This window comes from Hemicordylus capensis, chromosome 1 (assembly GCF_027244095.1).
Source record: "Hemicordylus capensis ecotype Gifberg chromosome 1, rHemCap1.1.pri, whole genome shotgun sequence".
NCBI classification, from domain to species: Eukaryota; Metazoa; Chordata; class Lepidosauria; order Squamata; family Cordylidae; genus Hemicordylus; species Hemicordylus capensis.
Window position 1 is genome coordinate 364,172,986 of NC_069657.1, and position 23,517 is coordinate 364,196,502.

The 23,517-nt window shown below is 44.1% G+C and overlaps 1 protein-coding gene across 2 annotated transcripts in view; it reads left to right on the forward strand.

Moving 5' to 3' along the window:
• Positions 1 to 5,784: 5,784 nt before the first annotated feature.
• OPRM1 (opioid receptor mu 1) overlaps positions 5,785 to 23,517 on the forward strand; it is a 49,369-nt gene continuing 31,636 nt past the window's right edge. For both annotated transcript variants that reach the window (XM_053293311.1, XM_053293318.1), the window contains exon 1: positions 5,785 to 6,725. In XM_053293311.1, coding sequence (XP_053149286.1) covers positions 6,511 to 6,725 — 215 coding nt within the window. In that variant the 5' untranslated portion in view covers positions 5,785 to 6,510. The remainder of the gene's footprint in view (positions 6,726 to 23,517) is intronic.

A 23,517-nucleotide genomic window follows, 5' to 3' on the forward strand; every position in this document is an offset into this window, starting at 1 on the left:
TGGAACGAAGTGTTGGAATAAACCCAGAGCTGTTGCCAAAAAGGGACAGTCCCCCCCACTCCTCCTCCTCCTTAAATGTTGTGGTATTTACCAGTGCCCTCTAGTAATTAAGCTCTGGGTCTTTCCCTGCCCTCCCCCAGTGGCAGCCAATTAGTTGATCATGATTCATGCAGTCCAGCATTGTCCTAAAGCAGGGGCAGCAAACCTAAGACAGGCCAGCTGCTGTTGGACTGCAATTCCCCTCATCTTCAGCTACAGCACAGGGCAATACATTGTAACTGGGAATGATGGGATTTGTAGTCCAACAACAGCTGGGGAGTCTCAGGTTGGCTGCCCCTCTCATAAAGCTCCCCCTGCTAACATGGCAAAGAGGCACCTTTTAACGTGGTGATTCTCTTGTATTTAGCAGAGGAAAGAAAGAAAGAAAGAAAGAAAGAAAGAAAGAAAGAAAGAAAGAAAGAAAGAAAGAAAGAAAGCTGTTTCTGCTCTTGTACAAGTTCCTTTTTGGCAGGCTGAAGTCTGGCTTCAGAATGAAGATAAGAGGTGGGCACAAGAGCCAGAGTGGTGAGTGGTGCGGATCCCACCAGAAGCATTTGAGGAGTCCTCCTCCCCATTTTATTGAATTTCCACTCACCAGACTTAATATTTCATATCCCCCCCTGTAAAAAATAAGTGAGATGCTCCTCAAGCTTCCCCTCTCTGCACCCCCATTAGGCTGGCCTAGGAACATCCTGGCTTGAATAGCAGCTGGGCAATGAAGTGATAGGGCTGTTGCTATCTCTCTAACCAAGTATGCCACCCTGTGAGATACAAATGCAACAGCTACCTAAATGAAGTTGTGTTGCTCATCACTAGTGATGTCACAAAAATGACCCAATAGGGAGCCCTGTTGCTCATGTACATTACAGCCACCACTCCATATGACACTGGTGGTCCCACTAGCAGGGGAAAGAATTCCATTTTCCAGCAACAATGTATTACAGCTTGAATGCTGGGGAATGTTGGGGGGAACTATCTCCAAAATAAAAACATTTCTTTGCATGAAAATCTCTAAAAGCCAGACGACAAACGAGCAACAAAAACATCTGGGAAAGAGTGAGCATATATCATATTATGTTTCATACTCAGTTTCATATTCCAGAGGAGCAGATAACGGAAAGAGCTTTTAATATCCAAGAGAGAGATTGTCTGCAGAGTCCTACACGTAGAATAATGAGCCCTTGGGGGACAGGGATCCATCTTATTTATTTATTTATTTATTTATTATTTCTCTGTGTAAACCACCCTGAGCCATTTTTGGAAGGGCGGTATAGAAATCGAATGAATAATAATAAAAATAATAAAATCACCGCTGAGAGCAGGAAATGAAAGAATTCCCCCATAGAGGAGACTTCTGTATATATACTTTTGTGCTATTGATCTTTTCTGTACCTTGGGGGATTTATTTTCACACATTGCTGAATTAGTCCCAAATTGATGACTATAATACATGATTCAGCAGTAGCCATAGACTTTGCATGAACACATTCTTGTAATTCCATATTTGGAAGGAAAACACACAGCAGATGTTTCAAAGAGCACTTTCTCATCTACCACTCAGTATGGGTAATCAGAAAAGGTAGTGTGTGTGGCCCAAAGCATACTCCTGATTGTTTCTTGACCTCAGTCATACACACAAAGAACATGTAAACACAGGGGCAATGTAATGTGGATTACAAAGAATATCTCTTGCTGAAAGCATCATTTCAGAGTGACCTTGTTGAGAACAAGAGAATAAATAACATGGACTAGGTAAAAATAGATGTGCAGCTCATCCTTGGCTCTACCCTGTGTGGAAACTCTGGGCCAAATTAGACATGATACAAAAGATACATGAACAAGATGTGTCAGGTTCCGTTAAAAAGTTAAAAGCAGCTAAAGCAGCAGCGGGGAAATCACATCAGAGTTGTGGAATTAGGAGTACTATTAACTCTTTCCTTCATGTCATTTCTCCAATGCAAATCACACCCACTCCAAGCTTGGGGGAGGGGGAAAACATCTACCCATATGTTATATACTTCGCCCACTCTAGCAGCACAGCCCTGATCTGATTCAGACAACCCACCGTGCTGTTTTTAACTTAACCAACACACACACACACAACACCCCAAAACAAAAACCACCTGTAGGTGACGCTGCTTGTCTTACATGCCACATCTGGACTGGCCCTCAGTAGTTCCCTATAGAGTCATTTTGGTATTCCTGCTACTTTGTTATTTGGGCACACATGACTGGGAAAGTCTCCTGTGCCGGCCTAATTGAAATGAATGAAAGTCATGCAAGATGATGTTCTTGTGTTTCTGCCATTCATTTCAGTGGTGTGTGGCATGCAAAGGACAACTTCCCAGTGAACTGTGCCCATAGTGCTTAACTAGAAATGTGATCGTATATCCTTCCATTTCCAGATGCAACCTGGCCCTGGGCTTTTGTGCCTTCTCAGTAATTCTCCCCACCCCACATGGCCTGCATTCACAACACACAATTCCTCTCATTTGTTGGATGGGAAACTGAGCAATCATGGTGGTCTTTGATCACTGTGGCCTGGTACACTGTGATTTATGTGGAAGAACATGCAAATAATTCTTATCTTGTCCTAAAAATAAGTCTGTACAAGTGTAAATACATTTACATTGGTTATCCTTGTCTAATATTTCCCCCACTCCCATCCTTTATTATTATTATTATTATTATTATTATTATTATTATTAATGTGGTTATTAATAAACTGTGGTTTTATTATTATTAATAATAATAACAACAACAACAACAACAACAACAACAACAACAACATTTATAAACCTCCCCATCCAGAGGCTCTGGGCAGTGTACAACAATTTCTAAAAAGACATTAAAAATACACAATTCAAAACACAGTGCTAAAAACAATATAAAAACAATTCAAAAACAATTAAAACAATTTAAAACCAATTAAAATACTTTAAAAAACAACAACACTTTACAAGCCTTGGAAGGCCAGGCCAAACAAATTGGTTTGGGGGGCTCTCTTAAAGGCCAACAGCAAGCCTAAACTGTGGATATCTGCCGGGAGTGCATTCCATAGACCAGGAGCAGCTACAGAAAAGGCCCGGTTCTGAGTCGCCACCAGACATACCGGTGCTAACTGGAGATAGATCTCTCCAGATGACCTCAACGAGCAATGGGTGTCATACCAAAGAAGGTGCTCTCTAAGGTTCTTTGTTGTCTCTCTTCCAATTTAGATTGGAAGAAGAAGAAAGTGGTCACCCAGACCCATTAAAAATCCATGACAATATAAGGAATCTGGCTTTTGTTATGTAAACATTTCCCCCATCTAAAAGAATATACATTAGCTGGATGCCCCCAAAAGACACTAATTCTTTAATATGAAAATTATTTCTGTATAATGCATCTGAGAAGTATGATTTCTAATCAGAGATGGGCAAACCAACCCCTCCCAATCTGGAATGGGTTGGGTCTTTCCAGGTCATGCAGAATTATACATATTAGTTATTATCTGTTTTTATTTTGTGTATACTGGTTCACATACCATGCAGCAAAATGCAGGTGGTAGAGCATCTGCATTCCTGGTGTGTGTCTGTGAACAGAATTGGGGCTGTTGTAGAACAGAGCAGTTCTACTCCAGCTTAAAGTTGTGCAAGCAGTTGTGTGATGCAATGCTTGTTGGAAATAAGTGTCACTACACACAACTGTGTTTGCACAACTTTAAGTCAGAGCAGAACTGTTCTGTTCTGCAATAGCGCTGACGGTGTTTACACACATGCAACAGTGCAGGCAGATACTCACCCAACTGCATTTTGCTGCACAGGATGTGAACCATTCGGTGCAGGAAACAGATCATTTTTAATGCTGGGGCACTGATATTTGCCATAAAAGGTAAAGTGTGCCGTCAAGTTGATTTCGACTCCTGGTGACCACAGAGCCCTGTGGTTTTCTTTGGTAGAATACAGGAGAGGTTTACAATTGCCTCCTCCCACACAGGATGAGATGATGCCATTCAGCATCTTCCTATATCGCTGCTGCCCGGTTTAGTAGCAGCGGGGATTTGAACCGGCAACCTTCTGCTCATTAGTCAAGCATTTCCCTGCAGCGCCACTTAAGGTGACTGCCACAACATGACAAAGTGCGAATTTTGATGCAGCCAAATATAAAATACACACAAGTCACAATGCAGTTAATCCCTGCACATGGCAATGAATGTACATAGTCCTTGTGTAAAGAATGAATATTATAAATTAATTAATCTTTGGCCGCAATCATAAGCATACCTACTCAGAAATCATCCAAATAGAGCAGCCTAAATACTATATTTGGACCACCTGACAGTGAACTTAACTTCATCCATGCAGCATGGACTATGGAAGTCTGAGTACTCAACCCGTATTGGTTAATGCCTGTAATAATTCCTGTGATTAGTGGCACACATCTCCTTCCACTACTACAGCGCCACATGTATACACAGAGTTTCCTGCTTTGAGACTAAGTGGTTCCTCAGTTGTGTTCCTCCAAGAACATAGTCCTTTAGAACAGAGGGATGTTCTAATAAAATCCCATATAAACACTCTCTGTAGGGCAGAACTAGATGGAATTCTACTGCCAATCACCTTATATTCCATACCCGGAGACAAATACTTTGAATCTGGAGGAAATTAACTGCCAGATCTGTAATACAAGCAATAAACCACCTCTTCATGGTAATCATTGCTCATAAAGTAGTTGTATTTGCAGTAACAGCTAATAAGATTAGCAGTGGCTTCGTGGATGCCAATATGCTTTGTTATCAAAAAGATGGCATTTGATTTGGGACCTTTATTTGCTTCTTGAATTTAATTGCTGCTGTATGCCAAAAATTGAATTATATGCTCCATTCTGTAGACAATAATTAGAATGCTGCTGTATTATTAAAATTGTTGTGGCTTTTAGCTTAAGCGATAAACTAGTGGCTGATGATTTTTAAAATAAAAATTTACTGAAACAATACAAAGGCAACTGCTTCTCAACCAGAAATGCTCCAACATCTTGTAATTGTTTAGAGCCAGTGTTGTTAGAGTGTTGGGCTGGGACCAGGAAGACCCAAGTTCAAATCCCCATTCAGCCATGAAACTCACTGGGTGTCTCTGGGACAGTCGCTTATCTCTCAGCCTAACCTAACTCACTGTGTTGTAAGGTTAAACATAACCATGTACACCACTCTAGGCTTCTTGGGAAAGAGTGGAATATATATGTAAAAATAAAGAAAAAATATTGTCAAAATTGGTTTAGTTCTTTGGAGGCTGTGTCATCTCCTTTCTAGTACGTTTACTCACATCTGACTGAGTTTTTAAATGCCTTCCACACCAGTGCAGAAGGTCACAGCAAATACACAGAGAGAGAGAGAGAGTGCAGGCAACTATTACCTCGCGGTTCAATCCGAATTTGGGATTCGCCTTGGGGGAACTAGCTTGCAAAAGTTAACAGGCAGCTGAGGCTCGCTTTCACGGAGGAGAATGCACCTTAATAAAAGGCATGCCTCTTGGCAACCGATGGCCAGCCGAATGGCATATCATTGTTTCAGAGGAACTGCCTGCATAGAGAGAGAAAAGTTTCCTAGTCCGTTACATAATCCAGGAGAGCAACAACATCTCTCGTGACTCATGCACGCTGATCAGTGACAGCTAACCCTCCCTCCCTTATGCCCCATGCTGGTAACTCCTATAGACTCGGTCTATAGACTCCTATAGACTCGATTATTATTATCATTATTTCATTGTCATTTTAAGAAGGTTTAACTTTCAATAACAAAGCCTTTCTTTGCCATGGCGGCAAAAGGAAGGGTGAGGAAAGGCACCCGCTGTTGACCCCCGTTCCAGCATGATCGCAAGCCTTGGGGATACTGAACAGCTTAGGCGAAAAAGTCAGTCCGCCCCCACCCCCTATCAGCCCCTCCCCTTAGCCATCCCACTCGCACACACGTGTGTCAGAGCCAGCTGTGTGAATGCACGCCGGAACATCTGGAGGGGGGGGGAGCTTGGGGCCGCTCTCTGGGCTGGCAGATCCTTCCTAGCTTCTCTTGCATCCCCTTCGCTTCCCCCGCCCTTCGCCCGTCTCCTTTCCTTTCTCCTTGTGTGTGCCTGGTGGGGGCTGCGGTGCGGTGGGAACTACCCGCAAAATCCATCAGGCTGCTTTCTCCGAAGGTGTGACTGTTGAGCCGTCGCTTCTTTCGCCCTCCGCCGGGTGCAGCTTCCAGGTCGCTGCAGGGGTCCCGCCCTCCTCCTGTAACTGGGGGAGAAGGAAGGGGGACCTGGATGGGACTTGAACGTCCCACGCCTGTTTGGGACGCGGCTTGCCTTGCCAGGAACGCGCTCCGCGCCCACCTCGGCAGCACCACGGACAGCTCCCTGACTGCCCGCGCCGGCGTTTGCAGCCCCTTCCAGTCTCTCTCCGGCGGTGGCTGCTGCCCGCGCCTGTGATTCGGGGAGAAATCTGTCCGGCGGCATGGAGGAGGGACACTGGAACCAGAGCGACCCCAACAGCACCCAGCTGTCGTGCGGTGGCCCCAACAGCACCCTCGGGGCAAGTGGCGGCAGCCAGTGCGGGGGCTCCGGTGTCAGCCCTTCCATGATCACCGCCATCGTCATCATGGCTCTCTACTCCATCGTGTGCGTGGTGGGACTCTTTGGCAACTTCTTGGTCATGTATGTCATCATCAGGTAAGAAGGGGCAAGGGGGCAGGCCGGGAGGGGGACGAGGTGCCCGGGACCCAGCGGAAGGGCTGCTCAGGCAAGGAGGGGACTTGGGGGGATGGAGGGAGCCCAGATCAGTGAGGCTGTCAGGGCAATGGTTACACAGCGACATAGGAAGCTGCCTTATACCGAGTCAGACCAGTGGTCCATCTAGCTCAGTGTTGTCTACACAGACTGGCAGTGGCTTCTCCAAGGTTACAGGCAGGAGTCTCTCTCAATCCTATCTTGGAGATGCCAGGGAGGGAACTTGGAACCTTCTGCTCTTCGGCTCCAGCCTCCATCCCCTAAGGGAAATATCTTATAGTGCTCACATGTAGTCTCCCATTCAAATGAAAGCCAGGATGGACCCTGCTTAGCAAAGGGGACAGTTCATGCTTGCTACCACAAGACCAGCTCTCCTCTCCTTAGTTTGTCCATTTCAGTGCACCCTCTAATGAGTAACTAGGTTGTACCAGTAGGTGCTGTCTTTGCCCTAGGGAGAAAAGAGGCAGAGAATCGATACATGTGCATAGGCCTTCTCCCAATGGAAACCTGAGGGTTTGGTTGGGAGATGTTATAGCAATAGCAATAGCAATAGCAATAGCAATAGCAATAGCAATAGCACTTACATTTATATACCGCTCTATAGCCAGAGCTCTCTAAGCGGTTTACAATGATTTAGCATATTGCCCCCCAACATTCTGGGTACTCATTCTGGGTACATTCAACATTCTGGGTATGTTCTTCTCTAAAGGCAGCATTTTCAAAGCCAGGGATGGTCTTCTGCAAAAACACCATTTCACATATCAAGAAATGGGATTGGACACATCTGTTGTGGACCTAATCGTAATAAGTAATCAGCTGAACCAATTAGTCTCTGAGGTGCCAGACAGCTTTTTGGCCACTCCACCCCACCCCAGCTGGAAAGGTTGACTTTTCCCCCCAGGTCAAAGGGAAGGGAATAGTGTTGGAAAGAACTGCTAGTGGGAGGGAGAAACATATTGAGAACATATACTATCTCTTGTTTGGAAACCGATGGATGTGAGCAACAAGAGCTCCTGTAAGCAAAAAAGAAAGTTGCCACAGTGAGCAGATCTGATCCTGCCAGTTAATCCATTTGAGGTGGGGCAGCCAGGGGAGTCAAATGCCTTCTTAAAGAAGAAAATATTATTCCTGAGTGATGGAAATAATTTTCAGTAAGTGTCAAACATGTACTTGTTAGGAAAGAACTTTGAGTCATAGCTTTCACATCCAAAGAGAGATGAAAGATCAAACAATATCAGAAATAAAAACCTGTCACAGAAGCCCCAAAACTGAGCATGATGTGCTCAGGAGGACTGAAGTTTCAACAGGGCACATATGGATGCATTCTTCCTCACAGGCAACACATACAATGAACATGAACAATTGAAAGCCATGCTGGCTGGCATCTTTTCCATCCACCCACCCCCTCCATTGAGTTATATACTAAAAGATTACCTGTTTCTATCAAATGGGAAAAGATTCAAGTCGATTAAAGCAAAGGGAATGCATTTTTCTTAGGAGTAAATTCATCTTCCAAAAAAATTACTAAACTCACTGTGGATTAGAAGTTGCTGCAAATATATCTGTCTAATACTTAGGGGAGTTGGGGTTTTTTTTAAGTAAACAGTTCCTTTGGAATGAGTTTTTTGTTACTGTTGTTAAATTAGATTTACTTAATGAATGCCAGGTAGGAGAGCCATTAAATTTGCTCCTAGCACACAGCTAACATTTAGGAGAAATGAGGTTACAATCAAGTTCTATGAGAACACAGCACCATCTACTGAAACGATTGATAACAACAAGTGGACATGGCAGCTTCAAAGGGGCACACAGGGCATCTGAACAGAAAGTCAATAGGACTGTTTCCTTCATGGTCCCTCTGCCTGGTCCCACTTTAACATTTTCAACTTAGGATGACAGAATATTAAAGATGAAAATTCTGCATTGTCAAAGAATACAGACATTCAGTCATATTTGAAATGACATGCTGTTATTTACACAATTATTCTAAACTACTAGCATGTTGACCTGTATATCATATTGTTGCTAATTATTTCTGTATAGCCATTGCATTGCTTTTCATTCAGAAACAACAAAAACATCTCTTTGTTGGTACCAGCCATGATTCACAAAGTGTTGTGAGCTGTTAAGTTTTGCAAAATCTTCCTTGGTCAGAATGAAAACAAGGAAGAGGAGAACTTTAAGGATAGAAAAGATGTTTAAAGGAGATGCTGGTGAGCTTTGTCTGTAGTTAATGCTTATAAGGTGATGAAGGAGGGCCCCTACAACTGATTAGGTTAAGATATCTGAGCTTTGCCTAGAAAGATCTCAGGTTGCAACGAGGCATGCAGGGACTGGGAAGCAATGAAGATTCCCTACTAACTAATAGCCAAAGTGCCTGTCAAAATTGACAAGATGTATTTTTCAGTTTCCACACAATTTCAGTCTTCTCTATGGGCCTACGCTGGAGTAAGGGATCTTGAGGGAAAGTGTCACCCCTCACTCCTAACCTGGCTCTACTCCACTTCTTTTCCCTGCTGCACATTCATTGTGAAGCTCTTCCTGTATTTATGATAGTAACAATCTGAAGGAGATGTCCTGAAGTGCTGATTAAATATCCACAAATAGTGCAGTAACGTCAGAGGTTTTTGAATTTCACTGTGGGTGGGGGGTGGTTTGTATTTTAATTGTGATCAGTTCTTCACAACAGGGACTGTGTAGTGTAGTGTAGTGCTAATGCTGGCATCCTGTGTTGGTGACAATTCATGGTTTTGTGTGTTATGATTTTTTTTCCCCATTGTGGATTATTTTAACTGTGATTTTGTGTTAGCGATAGCCAGTAGTTGTTGCTAGTCAACATGAGCACTGTGAAAAGGAAAGGAAGTGGGGACCTGAAACAGAAAAGCAGAATGCTGCTGACTCCTTTCCTTTCCAGGGGCCTGGCTCTTCATTGAAAATAATGACACTTATTTTAAGGGTCATTAAAAGACATTAAGCTTCTGAGGTAGTGGTTTTCTGTAGGATAGAATATTCATCAAGTCTGAATTTCCTAAACCCTTAAATATCCCAGGTGAGAAGTATGGGGTTTGGAGCATGAGCAACCAACCCCCAGCACACACTTGGAAATTAAATGTGCTAGATTATTTATATCAACAACGAGAGGAAATGTCTGTGCTTCTTTTGGAAATTGATTTATTTCTTTTACTTATATCCAGTTCTTCCTTCAGGTTCAGGTACATGGGATGGTTTCCGTGGATCTTCCATGATCAGGTTCACATTTTCTTAATTTCACCACTGTTATAGGATTAGTAGTTCCTTGACCATTAAAGAAGCCAAACAAAGAATGAAGGTTTTAAAACAGTGATTCGAGTATTGGAATCGGACCAAAGAAACTCAGGTTTAAATTTCCATTCATCCATGGAGCTTACTGAGTCACAGTCTCTCAGTCTGACCTATCTCACAGGATTGTTGTGGGAATAAAATGGGAGGGAATCTTGTAGATTAGCCTGAGCTCTTTGGAGGAAGGCTGGAGTCCTAAGTAACACATACATAAATGGAATGTGTAATGAACAACATTCTTTTCTAATATAAAGTAGGTTTTCAAAGTCAATGCCAGGAAACGGGGTGCGGGGGGGCATCATTTTAGCCTTAAATCCATGCCCCGCCACACATACCATTCACAGTGAATCTCTCATTAGTATAGTATGTGGAATCACTGACATCTACCCAAAGCAAAAGACAACTAAAAGCATTTCTGTACAACAATATTTTAAACATCAGCTAACTTCCACCCTTTTATGCTTCTAATGTAATAGTGTGTGTTTTCCAGGACATACATAGAAAGCAGCTTTAATTTTTGATCGAGCCAAGCAAGCACAATAGGGGACAATTAGCAGGTCTGGCAAGAAGTCTGCTTGCTTTCACTGTGGGTGCAATCTGCAGCCAATAATACTAAAAGGAAACATTATCATTGATTGTTGAGGGCCCTGCAGTATTTGTACTAGAGGATTATTATTTTTTTAAACCCATGCCGGAACAACCTCAATAATAAGCATGCAAAAACCGAAAGAAGGCAGGCAGGTTCATGTGCTGGGAAGAAGAGTCATGTTGTACCAGCAGAGCATTATGAGATCAATTTGCTTGGTAGGCAACAGATGCAGAAATTGTGGACTCTTTCTAGTGTGGTGAAGTGGACCGTATGATTCCTTTTGTCTAGAAAGCCAATCTGTACTTAACAATGAAGGTCAGACAACATTGACACTCAATCACTTGTTAGTTCAGATTTTGGTTTTGGGTTTTTTTTTTTATGAAAAGCAGCTGCTGGAGTCTAGTCTCAAGTAAAATGCCAGCAGTGAGCTGCTTTACTCTTTCCTGTTGTATTTGTCCACTCTACATGTATGTTTTTTTAAAAATAACTTTTTTACAGTTACTTTCCCACCCATATTTTTTAAAAAGACATGGAGCTTGTATTTTTGCAGCTCAAGAGAAAAGCAGTTGTGGGGAAGGGGTTAGAGCAGAAAGGTAACTCAAGGGGAAATAGTTAAGCAGTCCCTATTACCCCACTTCTTCCCCTGCTGGTGTTCTGAGCAAGATTACAATCTGCTTTTACTTTTTTAATTAAAATTATACACATCTAAGTATTGTGTTTGAGTGATATGAGCAAGACACTATCTCTCTGAACAGGACTGCAGGTCACTGGACACGCAAATGGCCAGTGTGCACATGAGGCAGCCTTCAAAATGGCCAGCACAAGCAGGCAGAGGGCCAAAAAGGCCCATAAATGGGCCAAACTGGCCCTAAAAAGACCAGGAGGAAGGCCAGCAAGGGGAGTGGGGACCATTGGAGATCCTATGCCCCACGGTCATGGCAGTACCCCCTGGAGGCTGCCGGACTGGGCGGTAAGTTTTGTTTTAAAATATTTTTTTATTTTGAACCCCTGAGTCATCCAGGGTTGTTCAGCTGAACCAGGCCTGGTTTGGCTCGAGAGTGAGCCATCTAACAGGCCCGGTTTGATGGCAAACCAGTTCGACCTCAAGCCAGTTCACACATCTATATATAGGGTGTGTGTGTGTGTGTGTGTGTGTGTGTGTGTGTGTGTATTCCCCTATATATCCCTATATTTTTCACTATAGTGAAAAATATTTAAACCATTAATGTAGCAAGTAGAATCTAAGTATCTCTGCTGTTGAGAAGTTTCACTGCACTTTTCTCATGTGATATGGGGAGAACTTGAGCTATCATATTCTGAGAATTTTAAATGCCTCTCTACAGAAAGGCATTCTTGAGTAATTACAGTTGGGATACCAGTTTGGGTGGGGCCCTTTCTATAACAAAATTAACCTGGGCATTAAATAACCTACACACAGTGATGACCATCTGTCAGAGATGCTGTAGTTTATTATTTATTTAGTTAGTTAGATGTATATGTCGCCCTACTCCCATAGGACTCAGGGCAGCTTACCAGCAATAACATACACAGCAACACAATTTCATAAAAATATATCTTACATAGCCTCATAATGTAATGCCCTCCATCTGCCACAGCCATGGAATGGAGCCACTTATCATGACTTCATCCCATGCTACTTCTATCATATCTAAAGGTCTGGCACACGTGGGCTAGACCAATGTATGCAGGTATGTTTGTATGTATTTGTTTATTTCGGCCCAAGGCCAGCATAGTGGGCTAGACCAATGGTGCTGGGCCATTAAGCATTACAGCAGCAGTGTAGGATGAAGCCAGGGATAAATGACTCCTGTGCTGCTCTCAGAACATATACAGGACACCTTCGTCCAGCGCCAGTCAGGCTTTCATTTTGATTTATTTTCTTTCTGTCCCAAATGTTCAGCTTGAGTTATGACACAGCACTATTTCTTTTGATCTCCATAACCATCCTGTAAGGAGTGTTAGGGTGACAGATGGTGACTTGTCTGGGTCTCTCCTGCTCAAGCCCTACACCATTGATTGCATTGCAGCGGTGTTCTCATGCATATTAGCAATAGCACTTTCATTTGAAGGTCAGTAGCGGCTCGTTCATGTGGATCTACTGCTCCCTGACCAACACATCTGCCTATAGCAATGATCAACCCCTATCCTAATATTTCCCTTTTCCAAATCAGGCATCACCAAAAATCAAAATAGGCTCAAACTAAAGAATGCACCCAGAGATTCTTTCCCCCCCAGGCCTAATGGCAACTGAACTCAAACGTAAAACCTCTCCTTTGCTTGAACCTGAATCTGAACATGAGTAATGGTAACTGATACAAAATAAATGGTATAATACTCAGGTGTTCACGAGATTTTTCTTAGGAGTAGTAAGGATTCCTTCCTGCTGCGCCAGGAGTCGATATTGACTCAACGGCACACTTTACTTTACACTTCCAGTGAGATACCTGAAAAGAAAAAGAGCAGCTGCAGCAAAGATTGGTAGGCAGGGCTTGTGAATTGTAGTCTTGCTGGTATTTAAGTAGAGGCTTTGCCCATACACAGCCTGTTATCAGACAACAATGCCTCAGTGTAGACAATTATTGTGCTGAGGTATTTTTTGGGTGGTGGTGGTGGTGGATTCTTTTGCATTTGTACCACATTGATCCTAAAGAGTGTATTTTCCTGGTTTAGGTATTTAACTTATTTTATGTATTTTGTTTGGGAAACTATTGTAAAGATTCCAAAAATAAATAACTTCATTTATTGGCTGCCCCATAACATTCGTTCTCTGGGAAGTTTACAAAGTAAAATAACACAAACGAATAGTCTTATCAAGTTAAATCATTATCATATTCACTTTACAGAATAGTGTTGCAAGCAAAGGCATTTGACATTATGCTGCACAAAGTATATTCAAGTAATTCAAAGGATGTTAGCCAGTTACTGAACCACTTTTTGAAGTTACTGTCTGAATCAAAATTAAAATGACAGCTGAAAAATATTGATGAATCTGGACCAGAATTGAATCCAAATGCTTAATGGTTCAACCTTATGCCTATAACATGATTAGTAGAGATTCTGAGAATGGGGCAGAAGAACATGAATGGGGAATTCCAGTGGGAGCAGCAGATGGGCATTACAAGGCTAAGGGCAGGACAGTGGTTCTGTGGTAACAATATTAGCTCTTCTCCAATTCAGAAAAGTGTTCAAATAGAAATGTAAACCAAAAATTATCCTGTAGCTATTGTCTGGCCACAAAAGCCCTATTTACATATTATGTTCCATGCAAATAAAACAATATATTCCCTATCCATACCCTAGGGGAGGAAGAAGGTTGCTAGAAGTGTCCTCTTCTGATGTAATCTTTGCAAGGCATGTGAGATGGGGTGCTCCTTGCAAAGCTTTAAGGGTCAGATCAGTCCCAAAGAACTGCTCCAATTGTAGGATGGGGGGTGCATCTTGCCCCCAAAAGCTGCAGCCTGAGGCAACCACCACCTCACTTTGATTCATGAAGGCCCACCCCTGAACAGATTAGCTTCATTTTGTGACCTCACATTCTAGCAGTATGAGAGAGGAAGGTGGGGGCTCTCCACTGTATTGATATGCTTCAAAAAGCATAGAGACAGTACATGTGAGAAAGCATCAATTGAGATTTCCCAATAGATACTTTTGGCTGAAATTCTCCTCTCTCTCCACCCCAGTAGGAAAACACTCACTGGCTTTCTCTATCGCCACAATGGCTGCCAATGTATCAATTCACCTTTTTTTTGCTTCCAGAGGAGAACAGATGGCTCTCTTTGCACATTTTCAGCACTATTTCCTGTACATAAATTCTGTTGCCTGATACAGAGCTTGTTCTGTTTATTTTGTCCTAAGTTTATTTTATGCTAAGGGCTCAAGGAACCCAACTAAGGGTAGGCATTTTTATACTTTTATATTTAATTGACTGTAAGTGGAATAATGAATCGATGTGGTCCTATTCTCTGGCTGCATTCTTCATTTAAGAATGTACATCATGATATATGAAAGAATCTTTAAAATGAACTAGAATGTCAAAGTACTAAGATGTCAAGAGGCTTGAGAATAATCCCACGGGGAACATGCAGTTAAATGCAATCTGTTGCTTTTGAGAAACCAATTAAAATGATTTCCAACCCAAGCAAATGGTGTTCATGCTCTCCTTTCACTTCACGCATATTGGATCTAAACACATGTTGAATCAAAATGGTTGGAAGCAGTGTTCCCTCTAAGGCATGCACGAGTGCACACACTCACATGTTTTTTGATGTCCACTCAGTCAGTTTTAGATCCTGTTCAGGTTGAATCAGAGAGGTCCCACTCTGAATGCATGTGCAAACACACTACCTTGATACTGCTGCCCAGAACAAAACTTGTTCTGAACAAAGATGGAAAAAATTAGAGAGAACGCTGGTTGGAAGTGTATTTTTTATTCCCAATAAGTATTTTTAGCAAGGAATTTTCATCTGAAATGAGATGAGCCACATACACACTTGCATAAGGCCAGGCACTGCTAGAGAATCACTGGAATGTTGCATTAGTTGCTATGGATGCAATCAGTCATATTGTCTTCAGTAAACTTTACTAAAAGCTACACGATGGAGAGAAGTGTAGAGTTAAAGATAACCGTGTAAATTATTTTCTTTCAAATGGAATGCACAAATTTTTTTTACAAGAATCCATGTCTGCTGCTGTTGATCAGTTTTATTTATGTATTTGTTTGAAGTATTTATATACGTTTCTCAAGCACAAAGCAATTTAGTACAAACACTGTAATGCATTCTTAAAACAATAATAAAAATGTAACAACAAACAGCTCATCAGAGCTCAGCAGCCATCAAATTTAAATATGAACCTACATACTGAGGTTATTCTCATGAGCAGTCTAACGCAGGCTAGGGCAGCCCAGCCTGGGTTAAGCTGCTTGTGTCGAGCGTGGGATCGAGGCTGATCCTAGCACTCCTGCCCCTCCTAACACAACTTTTTAGCCCAGCCTTTAGCCAGGGTTAAGGGGGTGAACAGGCCCTTAGCCCCATGCCAAAGTCATATGTATGTGCAGGCTGCAGGCGGTCCTACCCACCCCCAGCACTGTACCTCTAGTGACTGTTGCTGGTGTCTATCTTATGTTTCTTTTTAGACTGTGAGCCCTTTGGGGACAGGGATGCATCTTATTTATTTATTATTTCTCTATGTAAACTGCCTGAGCCATTTTTGGAAGGGCGGTATAGAAATTGAATGAATCAATGAATCAATGAATAATGCACACATAGAGCCAGGCAGCAAGAGCGCTGGGCTGAGGCAGGATCCATCAATGCACTGTGCTCCTGGCTTCCTTACTTCCTCCTCCGAGTTCCAGCTCCCTGCTCTGCCTCTCACTACAGCACCAATCATGGGCAGGGCGAGCAGAGCCTGGAAGAGTAAGGAGATAGTGTGTGGGGAGGCAGGCAGAAGCCTGCCTCCCTTCCAGCCCTCCGTCACAACAGCATTTTTGGTTGCATGTTCAACCTTATTATCCCAGCTGCCAACCATGTTTCAAAATAGGAATATTTCACAATTCCCCACCCCCACTCAAAAAAGGCCATAAGGTAAGAATGGCTTCTGAGCTCAGTAGAGAAGTCATTCCAAAGCCTTGGAGCAATTGTGGTAAATTCGGCTTACGATTGGTGTAACGCTTTGAAGTGTTCTGAGCACTTGGCATGTATTTTCTTGCTGTAATCCTTAGCAGATTCCTCCACCGAGCAAGGTGGTTAGACTAGAAAACCTCCAAGGTCCCTTCCAAATCCAACATTCTATGATTTCTGTGATTCTATGAGTTGCAGAGCTCAGACATTGCACAAGCAAACACACACACAGATTCCAGTGCAACAGCCTTGACATTCCATAGATCCAGTGGCAGCCATTGCACAGAAACAATTAAATTATTTTAACTGTGTTAACATTTTAATTGTTTTGTTTTTGGACTCACCCAGAGATTTGCATATGGGGCGGTATAGAAATGTGCCAAATAAATAAACATTTTTAGAACATTAAAAAAAAATTCAAAATGTAAGAATTTGGAGTTGAATTCTGAATGCCAGGCTTTGAATGAGAGCTGGAATTAAATTTTAGCTCTGCTCAGCTTTCACATTTGTGAAAAAGCAATATTTAAATCCTTATGAGGTGCCAAGAGTCTTTCTGCTTAAATCTCAGTCAGATGTGAGTGGAGCAAGCCAGGGTATGGGCTTTTCAGTGCTCTGTGTGGCTCTTTGTTACTCTCAGTGAGTAAATTTTACACAGTCTCTCAGAAAGAGACTGTGCAAAAGAAGAAGATATACTTAAATGTGTATCGCCATCTTGTACACTTTTTGGCTTTATCGCAGAGAATACACAGACCTGCCCATAGCCCGCTGGGTGTATTTTACGGATTTCAGCTTATGCATTAGCTGCCCTGAGAGGATTTGGTTTGGAAGGGTGAAATATAAAATGTTTCAAATACAGGTTGCCCTAGTTACCCACAGTCCTGACACCCACAGCTTCGTGTTTCCACAGTCAGGCAATGGAGACTCAACCTTGGTATACACCAGTGTTCCCTCTAGCAGGGATTCCCAGATGTTGTTGGCTACAACTCCCAGAATCTCCAGCTGCAATGGTTTTTGCTTGGGGTTATGGGAGTTGTAGTCAACATCTGGGAATCCTTGTTAGAGGTAGGAATTGTAGGAAATGGTAGGAATTTGCCTATCCACAGTTCCTAGGTGGCCGGAAAAATTCTGGCCACCATTTTGCTGAAAGGAGCCACTTTGTGGCTCTTTTGTAAGAAATAAATTTTCCCATGATTTTTTTGCAATAAATCACTTAAGGGAGGGGGGCATTGCTGGACAGCTGGAAACACACCTATGGCAGCAAAATTTGAGGATCAGCAAATTTTACCCTTCCTCAAATTTTGCCACCCCTCTCTGTGGGCACCGGTGGCTGCAGCAAGGGTGGAGTGGGCGAGGAGAAAGTCCCCCACCCTTTACCTTATATTAAAAAGGCAATCCCTTTAAGGTAAAGAGGCGGCAAAAACCTTTTTGCCTATGGGCAGCAAAAAGCTTAATCTGCCCCTGGTCCCAGAACCACTTACCTGCTACCTGTACTGGGCTCTAAGTAAAGATCAGATGGATGGCTGGCAGATTGCTGAGCTGCTCTTCTACTTGAGGATGGAGGAAGGCCCAGAGCCAGAGCAGCTTGAGGGGATGGCTTGTCTTGTGGCAGGGTTCTTTTTTTATTTATTTCAAAGAGCAGTTCTTTATTTAGCATTAGCATGTACCTGTTCTTTATCAACTGAATAAAGAACATGGATTGTTCTATATTTTCAGCACACTGAGGTAGGCCAGTCACTGACTGCAGTGAACACACAACTGGCTTCATGTTGCAGGCTTCTAGAAAGCAGTCTTCTTCAGTCCTGCAGGCTGGATAGCAGATTGCACTCTGGGTTCTACAACTCCCATGATGAAGCTTGTTTTTGGAGCCAAAAGTTAACCGTTGCCCCTGCAGGCAATAGGAGGAGGCTGAGCCTTGTGGAGCAGAGAGCAGCCAGGCCTGTGAAGGTATGGCCCATTCCAGGTGCGGCTCGTACACTCTCCTCTGGGGGCGGGGGCGGCAGGCGGCTTCTTTAAGGTAAATGGAGCCGGTGCTCTGTGCCGCCCAGCAGCCCACACGGTGGGGAATGGCCTCCACCACTCACCTGGCCGCTGGCGGGGGCTCGCCTCCGCAGGAGCCAGGTGAGTGGCGGAGGCAATTCCCTGCCGCGGGGGCTGCTGGGCGGCATAGAATACCGACTCCATTTACCTTAAAGAAGCCGCCCACCGTCCCCCGGAGGCACGTTCACGAGCCACGCCTGGCCCATTCTACAAAAGTCTCTCCCTAGAGTTGAACAGTCTAACCGTCTGTCATCTTCTTCCACCCAACCGCCATCAAAAAAGGCAGGAGAATGCAAAAATATCGTGAGGAATAGGGAAAGGAGTTCTTTTAGTTGTCTAAAGTGCATGATAATGCTTTGAAAGCTCATTGCAATATACAGGCAACATAAACTTTAGTTTCGCACTGTGGAGTGTGTGAGGTGAAACAGCATGCAGCTGGAGAAGGTCACGCTCACAACATTCGAATGAGGGGCCAAAATCAAGTCATACCCAAGTTTCTAATTTAATGAAAGTTCATCAGAAGCCAATAAGGTATCTCTTTTTATCATCTCTTGTTTTGCCAGTTAATGAAAGTGAAATAAATTTGAGGGGCTCTCTCTGGTGACAAAGCTACTCTCACTTCATATGAAAAATGTTAACACTAGTATTTCTTCTATGCTGCTGATAGTAGTGTATATTGTTAAGCCTGGATGGTTGCATCAAGCTTCCTTGTTTTATTTATTCATTTAGACCTTTGTGTCCCACCTTTCTAGAAAGCTAGAACATCAGAACACGTTCATTTTTTATTAAATTGAGTCAGACCCTTGGTCCATCTAGCTCAGTATTGTCTATACAGACTAGCAGCGGCTTCTCCAAGGTTGCAAGCAGGAATCTCTCTCAGCCCTACCTGGAGGTGCCCAGGAGGGAACTTTGAACCTTCTGCATGCAAGCATGCAGATGCTCTTCCCAGAGCAGCTGCATCCCTAAGGGGAATATCTTATAGTGCTCACATGTAGTCTCCCTTTCAAATGCAAACCAGGGTGGACCCTGCTAAGCAAAGAGGACAATGCATGCTTGCTACTACAAGACCAGCTCCCCTCCCAAGCTATTTAAGGCAGCTTACAATACCTAAATTGTACAAATATGGAGTAACCAAAAATATTGCAAGGAGTAACAACAACAACAACTCATGGAAAAGAAGAGATGCACTCAGGGCAAAAAGCAACTGTGATTTAACATACTATCTGTTTTAATTGGGTTGAGATTGTACTGTTATCAGCTATGTTGTTTTCTTATAATGCTGCTTTTCAAAACTGCTCTTGCTTATTATGGGGTAGCATTCAGACAAAGCTACTCATGTGAAGCACAACTGAAATCATTGAGTTATCTTTACTACTTTAAGGCACATAAATTTCAATGGAACTCAGTTATGGCTAACTTAGTCTGAATGCTACCCAAGAATTCTTTTAAAAAGCAGTATATAAATATATTAGATAAATGTAACACATTACACGACTAATAAATTATTGTTCATGTTCTGACGGACCCACATAATGTCATTTTATTAAAGTCTTACAATGAAGCTATTCTCACGCGTCGCCTAAGCCAGGCTAGGGATGCCCAGTCTGGGTCAGACAGTGCACGAAAACCACCATGATTGGGCCCTGTCTCAGAGGGGCAGCACCACCGAGCCTGGCTTTCAAGCCCGGCTGTTAGCTAAGGTTAAGGATGCAAGCACTGCCTTAACCCTGCCTACCTGTTTGTCTGCAAGCATGGTCTGCTTCCAGCCTGGCCACACACAGAAACGGGCACCTAGAGTGCCCATCTCTCAGGAGAATCCCACAATGCATTGCACGTGTTGCACGGTGCATTGTGGAATTCCCAGAGACCAGGACGCGTTGTCCCAGCTTCCAGAGCTTCATCCTGCACCACACAGCAATGCTTGTCTGGGAGCGTGGTCTGTCCTCCCAGGAACATGAAATCACTCATCTGGGGGGGAAGGTGAGTTTAAGCAGCTTTCCCACCCACCGGCCACCCCACCTGTTCTTTATTTTGGAGCTCTTCAGGTGGCAAATCTAGGCAGAGCCCAAACAAAGAGTGAGGGGAAGAGAAGGAGAAATGGAGATCACTGTTCCCTCTAAGGTGTGCGCATATGCATGCGCTCACAAGTTTTTGGATGTCCGCACAGCTCATTTTAGAAACTGCTCAGGTTGAATCAGGAAGGCCCCATTCTGAGTGTACATGTGCACACACTGCCTTGATACTGCCACCCAGAACAAAACTCACTCCACACAGAGATGAAAAAAATTAGAGGGACCACTGTTGGAGACCTTTGACTAGGGCCTTTGAGTCTAGGGGAGCCAACTGGCCTGTTGTGCCATATTTATTTATTTAGCATATTTGTATTCTGCCCACAACTCCTGGCTCTGTGGGTTTATTGGAGCTGGAGTTCCACTGCATCAGACGTTTGCACCAACTATCCTAATGATCACTAGGGACATTGGGAGCAGAGGTAGATAGGGTCTCCTTACCTGTCCCTGCTTTACCTCTACTCTGACCCCTGCCTTGACTCCTCAGGTATTTCCTGTAGGAAGTCAATTCACTTTCTTTCCTCTCGGAGAGTAGATGGAAACATCTCTCACCCCACCCCCATCTATCCATTATGTAGCCTTTAGACAGAGCTAGGCCTTTACTATCCAGAATGTTAGGTTAGATTATATTACGCTGTGTCATAGAGTCGGTGTTGACTCCTGGCGACAACAAAGCCATGTTGTTTTCTTGGTAGAATACAGGAGGGATTTACCATTGCCATTTCCTGTGCAGTCTGAGATGATGCCTTTCAGCACCTTCCTATATTGCTGCTGCCCGATATAGGAGTTTCCCATCATCTCGAAAACATACCAGTGGGGAGTCAAACCATCAGCTTCTTGCTCTCTAGGCAGATTGCTTTCCCACTGTGCCATTAGGTGGCTATATATCCAGAATGCACTTCACCAATAAACCTATTTAGTATAGATTGTGCTACAATCTCTATGTGTGTTCTTTAGATGACTGCAGCAACAAAAACTCTGCACGCTACTCTAACTGGAGTGGATAGCTTCTTTTGTTGGTGTGTTGAAAAATAATTACAAACTCCAACAGGGTTTTGCAATAAAAAATAAGGGGGGAAACTGAACTGCAGAAGATCATGCTTAAGGATTGTTATTCAAACATATTGCTGTCTATGGATGTCTAGATCTTGTGGGTTTGACTGGAGTCAAACAGAAGCAGCGTTCAAGCAGATAGAACAATCAGCATGCTAAGGCAGCTGCTGCTGGTCCAGGCCCCACTCTAGGGATGTGCGGTTCGGTTCGGATCCGGACCGGTTCGTCCGAACCGGTCCGGATCCGGCGGCTCGATCCCGGACCGAATCGGGCCCTCCCGGGGACCGAGCCGGACCGAATTCGAGCCGGTTCGGTACCGAACCGGCTCGGGTTTCCCGAACCGGTTCGGGAATGAAATTGAGTCTCACTCAGTGTCTCTTTAAAGTGTGTCCTCCATTTTGTGTCTCCTTCCCGAAACTTTTGCTCCTCCTTGCATCCATTTTGTGATGCTATTTCCAGGCATTGTATTGGCTGCGCTATTGATCCTTGATTGGCCAGAATGAGTCCTTTGGTCTGGTAGGCTGCTTGGCTGTTGCACTGTTGAGAGCTGGCACCCTGTTGGCCGTGGGGGGAGTGCAAAGGTGGGGGCTCCCAAAGGAGGGAATTTCAAACCTATATAAACCCAAGCCTCTTCTCTGGAAACTTCTCTTGGCTGCAGTTGTGGGATCATCTCTGAGACCTGCTTGCCCTTTGCTGGCTGCTCTGGTGTCTCTGTGAGTCCTGACTGTGTCCTGTGTCTCTCTGTGTGTGCTCTGTCTAATCCTTTGTCCACCTGCCCTTTGTGACTCTCTGTGTGTCTCCTCTCTCTGTCTGTCTCTTGTCTGTATACTGTGTGTTACTTCACTTTACTTTCTTCTTAATTTCCCCCAATTTTCCCTGTTCCTTGTCTGTCTGCTTTTCTCCCCCCCCCCCTTTCCCTTCTCATCCTTTGGGCCTACCCTCCCCCTCCCCCACTCCCACCCACTGCATCCTCATTGCTTTAAATCTTCTTCCATTAATTATTGCTCTTTGTCCTGCCTTGTTGTTGTCCAACTTTTTGATTTTCACATTGCATTCCATTGGTTTCAGTTATATATTGCTTGCTGGTTTTGCTTAAATTGTACCATTTTGTTTGTTTCTGCTGACTGCTGCTGCCCTGCGAGTTGGTTCCCTGAATCCCTCCCCCCCACCCCCAGAGGATTCTGTTGTTGTTTCTTGTTGTCCCATATAATCAGTTTTGGTTCCCTGCTCCAAACTTGCCCCTCCAAGTCCAACCACACCCCACCCCAACCCCACCCCATCCAGCCTTCTCCCAAGTTTGCTGCTGCCAAACCGAGTCCAGTTTTCTTTGCTTGGTTCCACTTATTCATTTGCTATTATTAATTTGCAGCAATTGTGGTTTCATTGTCTCTGTTCACTTAGTGGCCCCCCTCAGAGTCTGTGTTTGGTTCCCCCTCCCCACACCCCCACCCCCAAGTTTTTTCTGCTGGTTATAGTCTTTCTTTTAAATTTTTTTTTTAAACTTCTGGCTTGTGTTCTCTTGATATATATTGCTTTATATATTTTGCTACCCTCCTCCTCCTCCTCCCCCCCCTGCCTGCCCCCCCCCACCCTCCCTCCTCCCAGACCCTACCCTAGCCCAGGCCCAGCTCCTCCCCCAACCACCCCATCCAGCCTAATCGCTGCTGCTGCCCGAGTTGTTCCAGTTTCTCCTTTGCTGTTTGTTGTTGCCCCCTCCCCTTCCCCCCAACACCCCTCTGCCACACACTAGCCCCCAACCACACACACCCTCTCTGCTCCCCCCACCCCACCTCTTTTTCTCCTTGCCCCTGACTCTCTCCACTCACCCCAGGCCCCCTGCCACACACTAGCCCCCAACCACACACACCCTCTCTGCTCCCCCCACCCCACCTCTTTTCCTCCTTGCCCCTGACTCTCTCCACTTACCCCAGGCCCCCTGCCACACACTATCCCCAACCACACACACCCTCTCTGCTCCCCCCACCCCACCTCTTTTTCTCCTTGCCCCCGACTCTCTCCACTTACCCCAG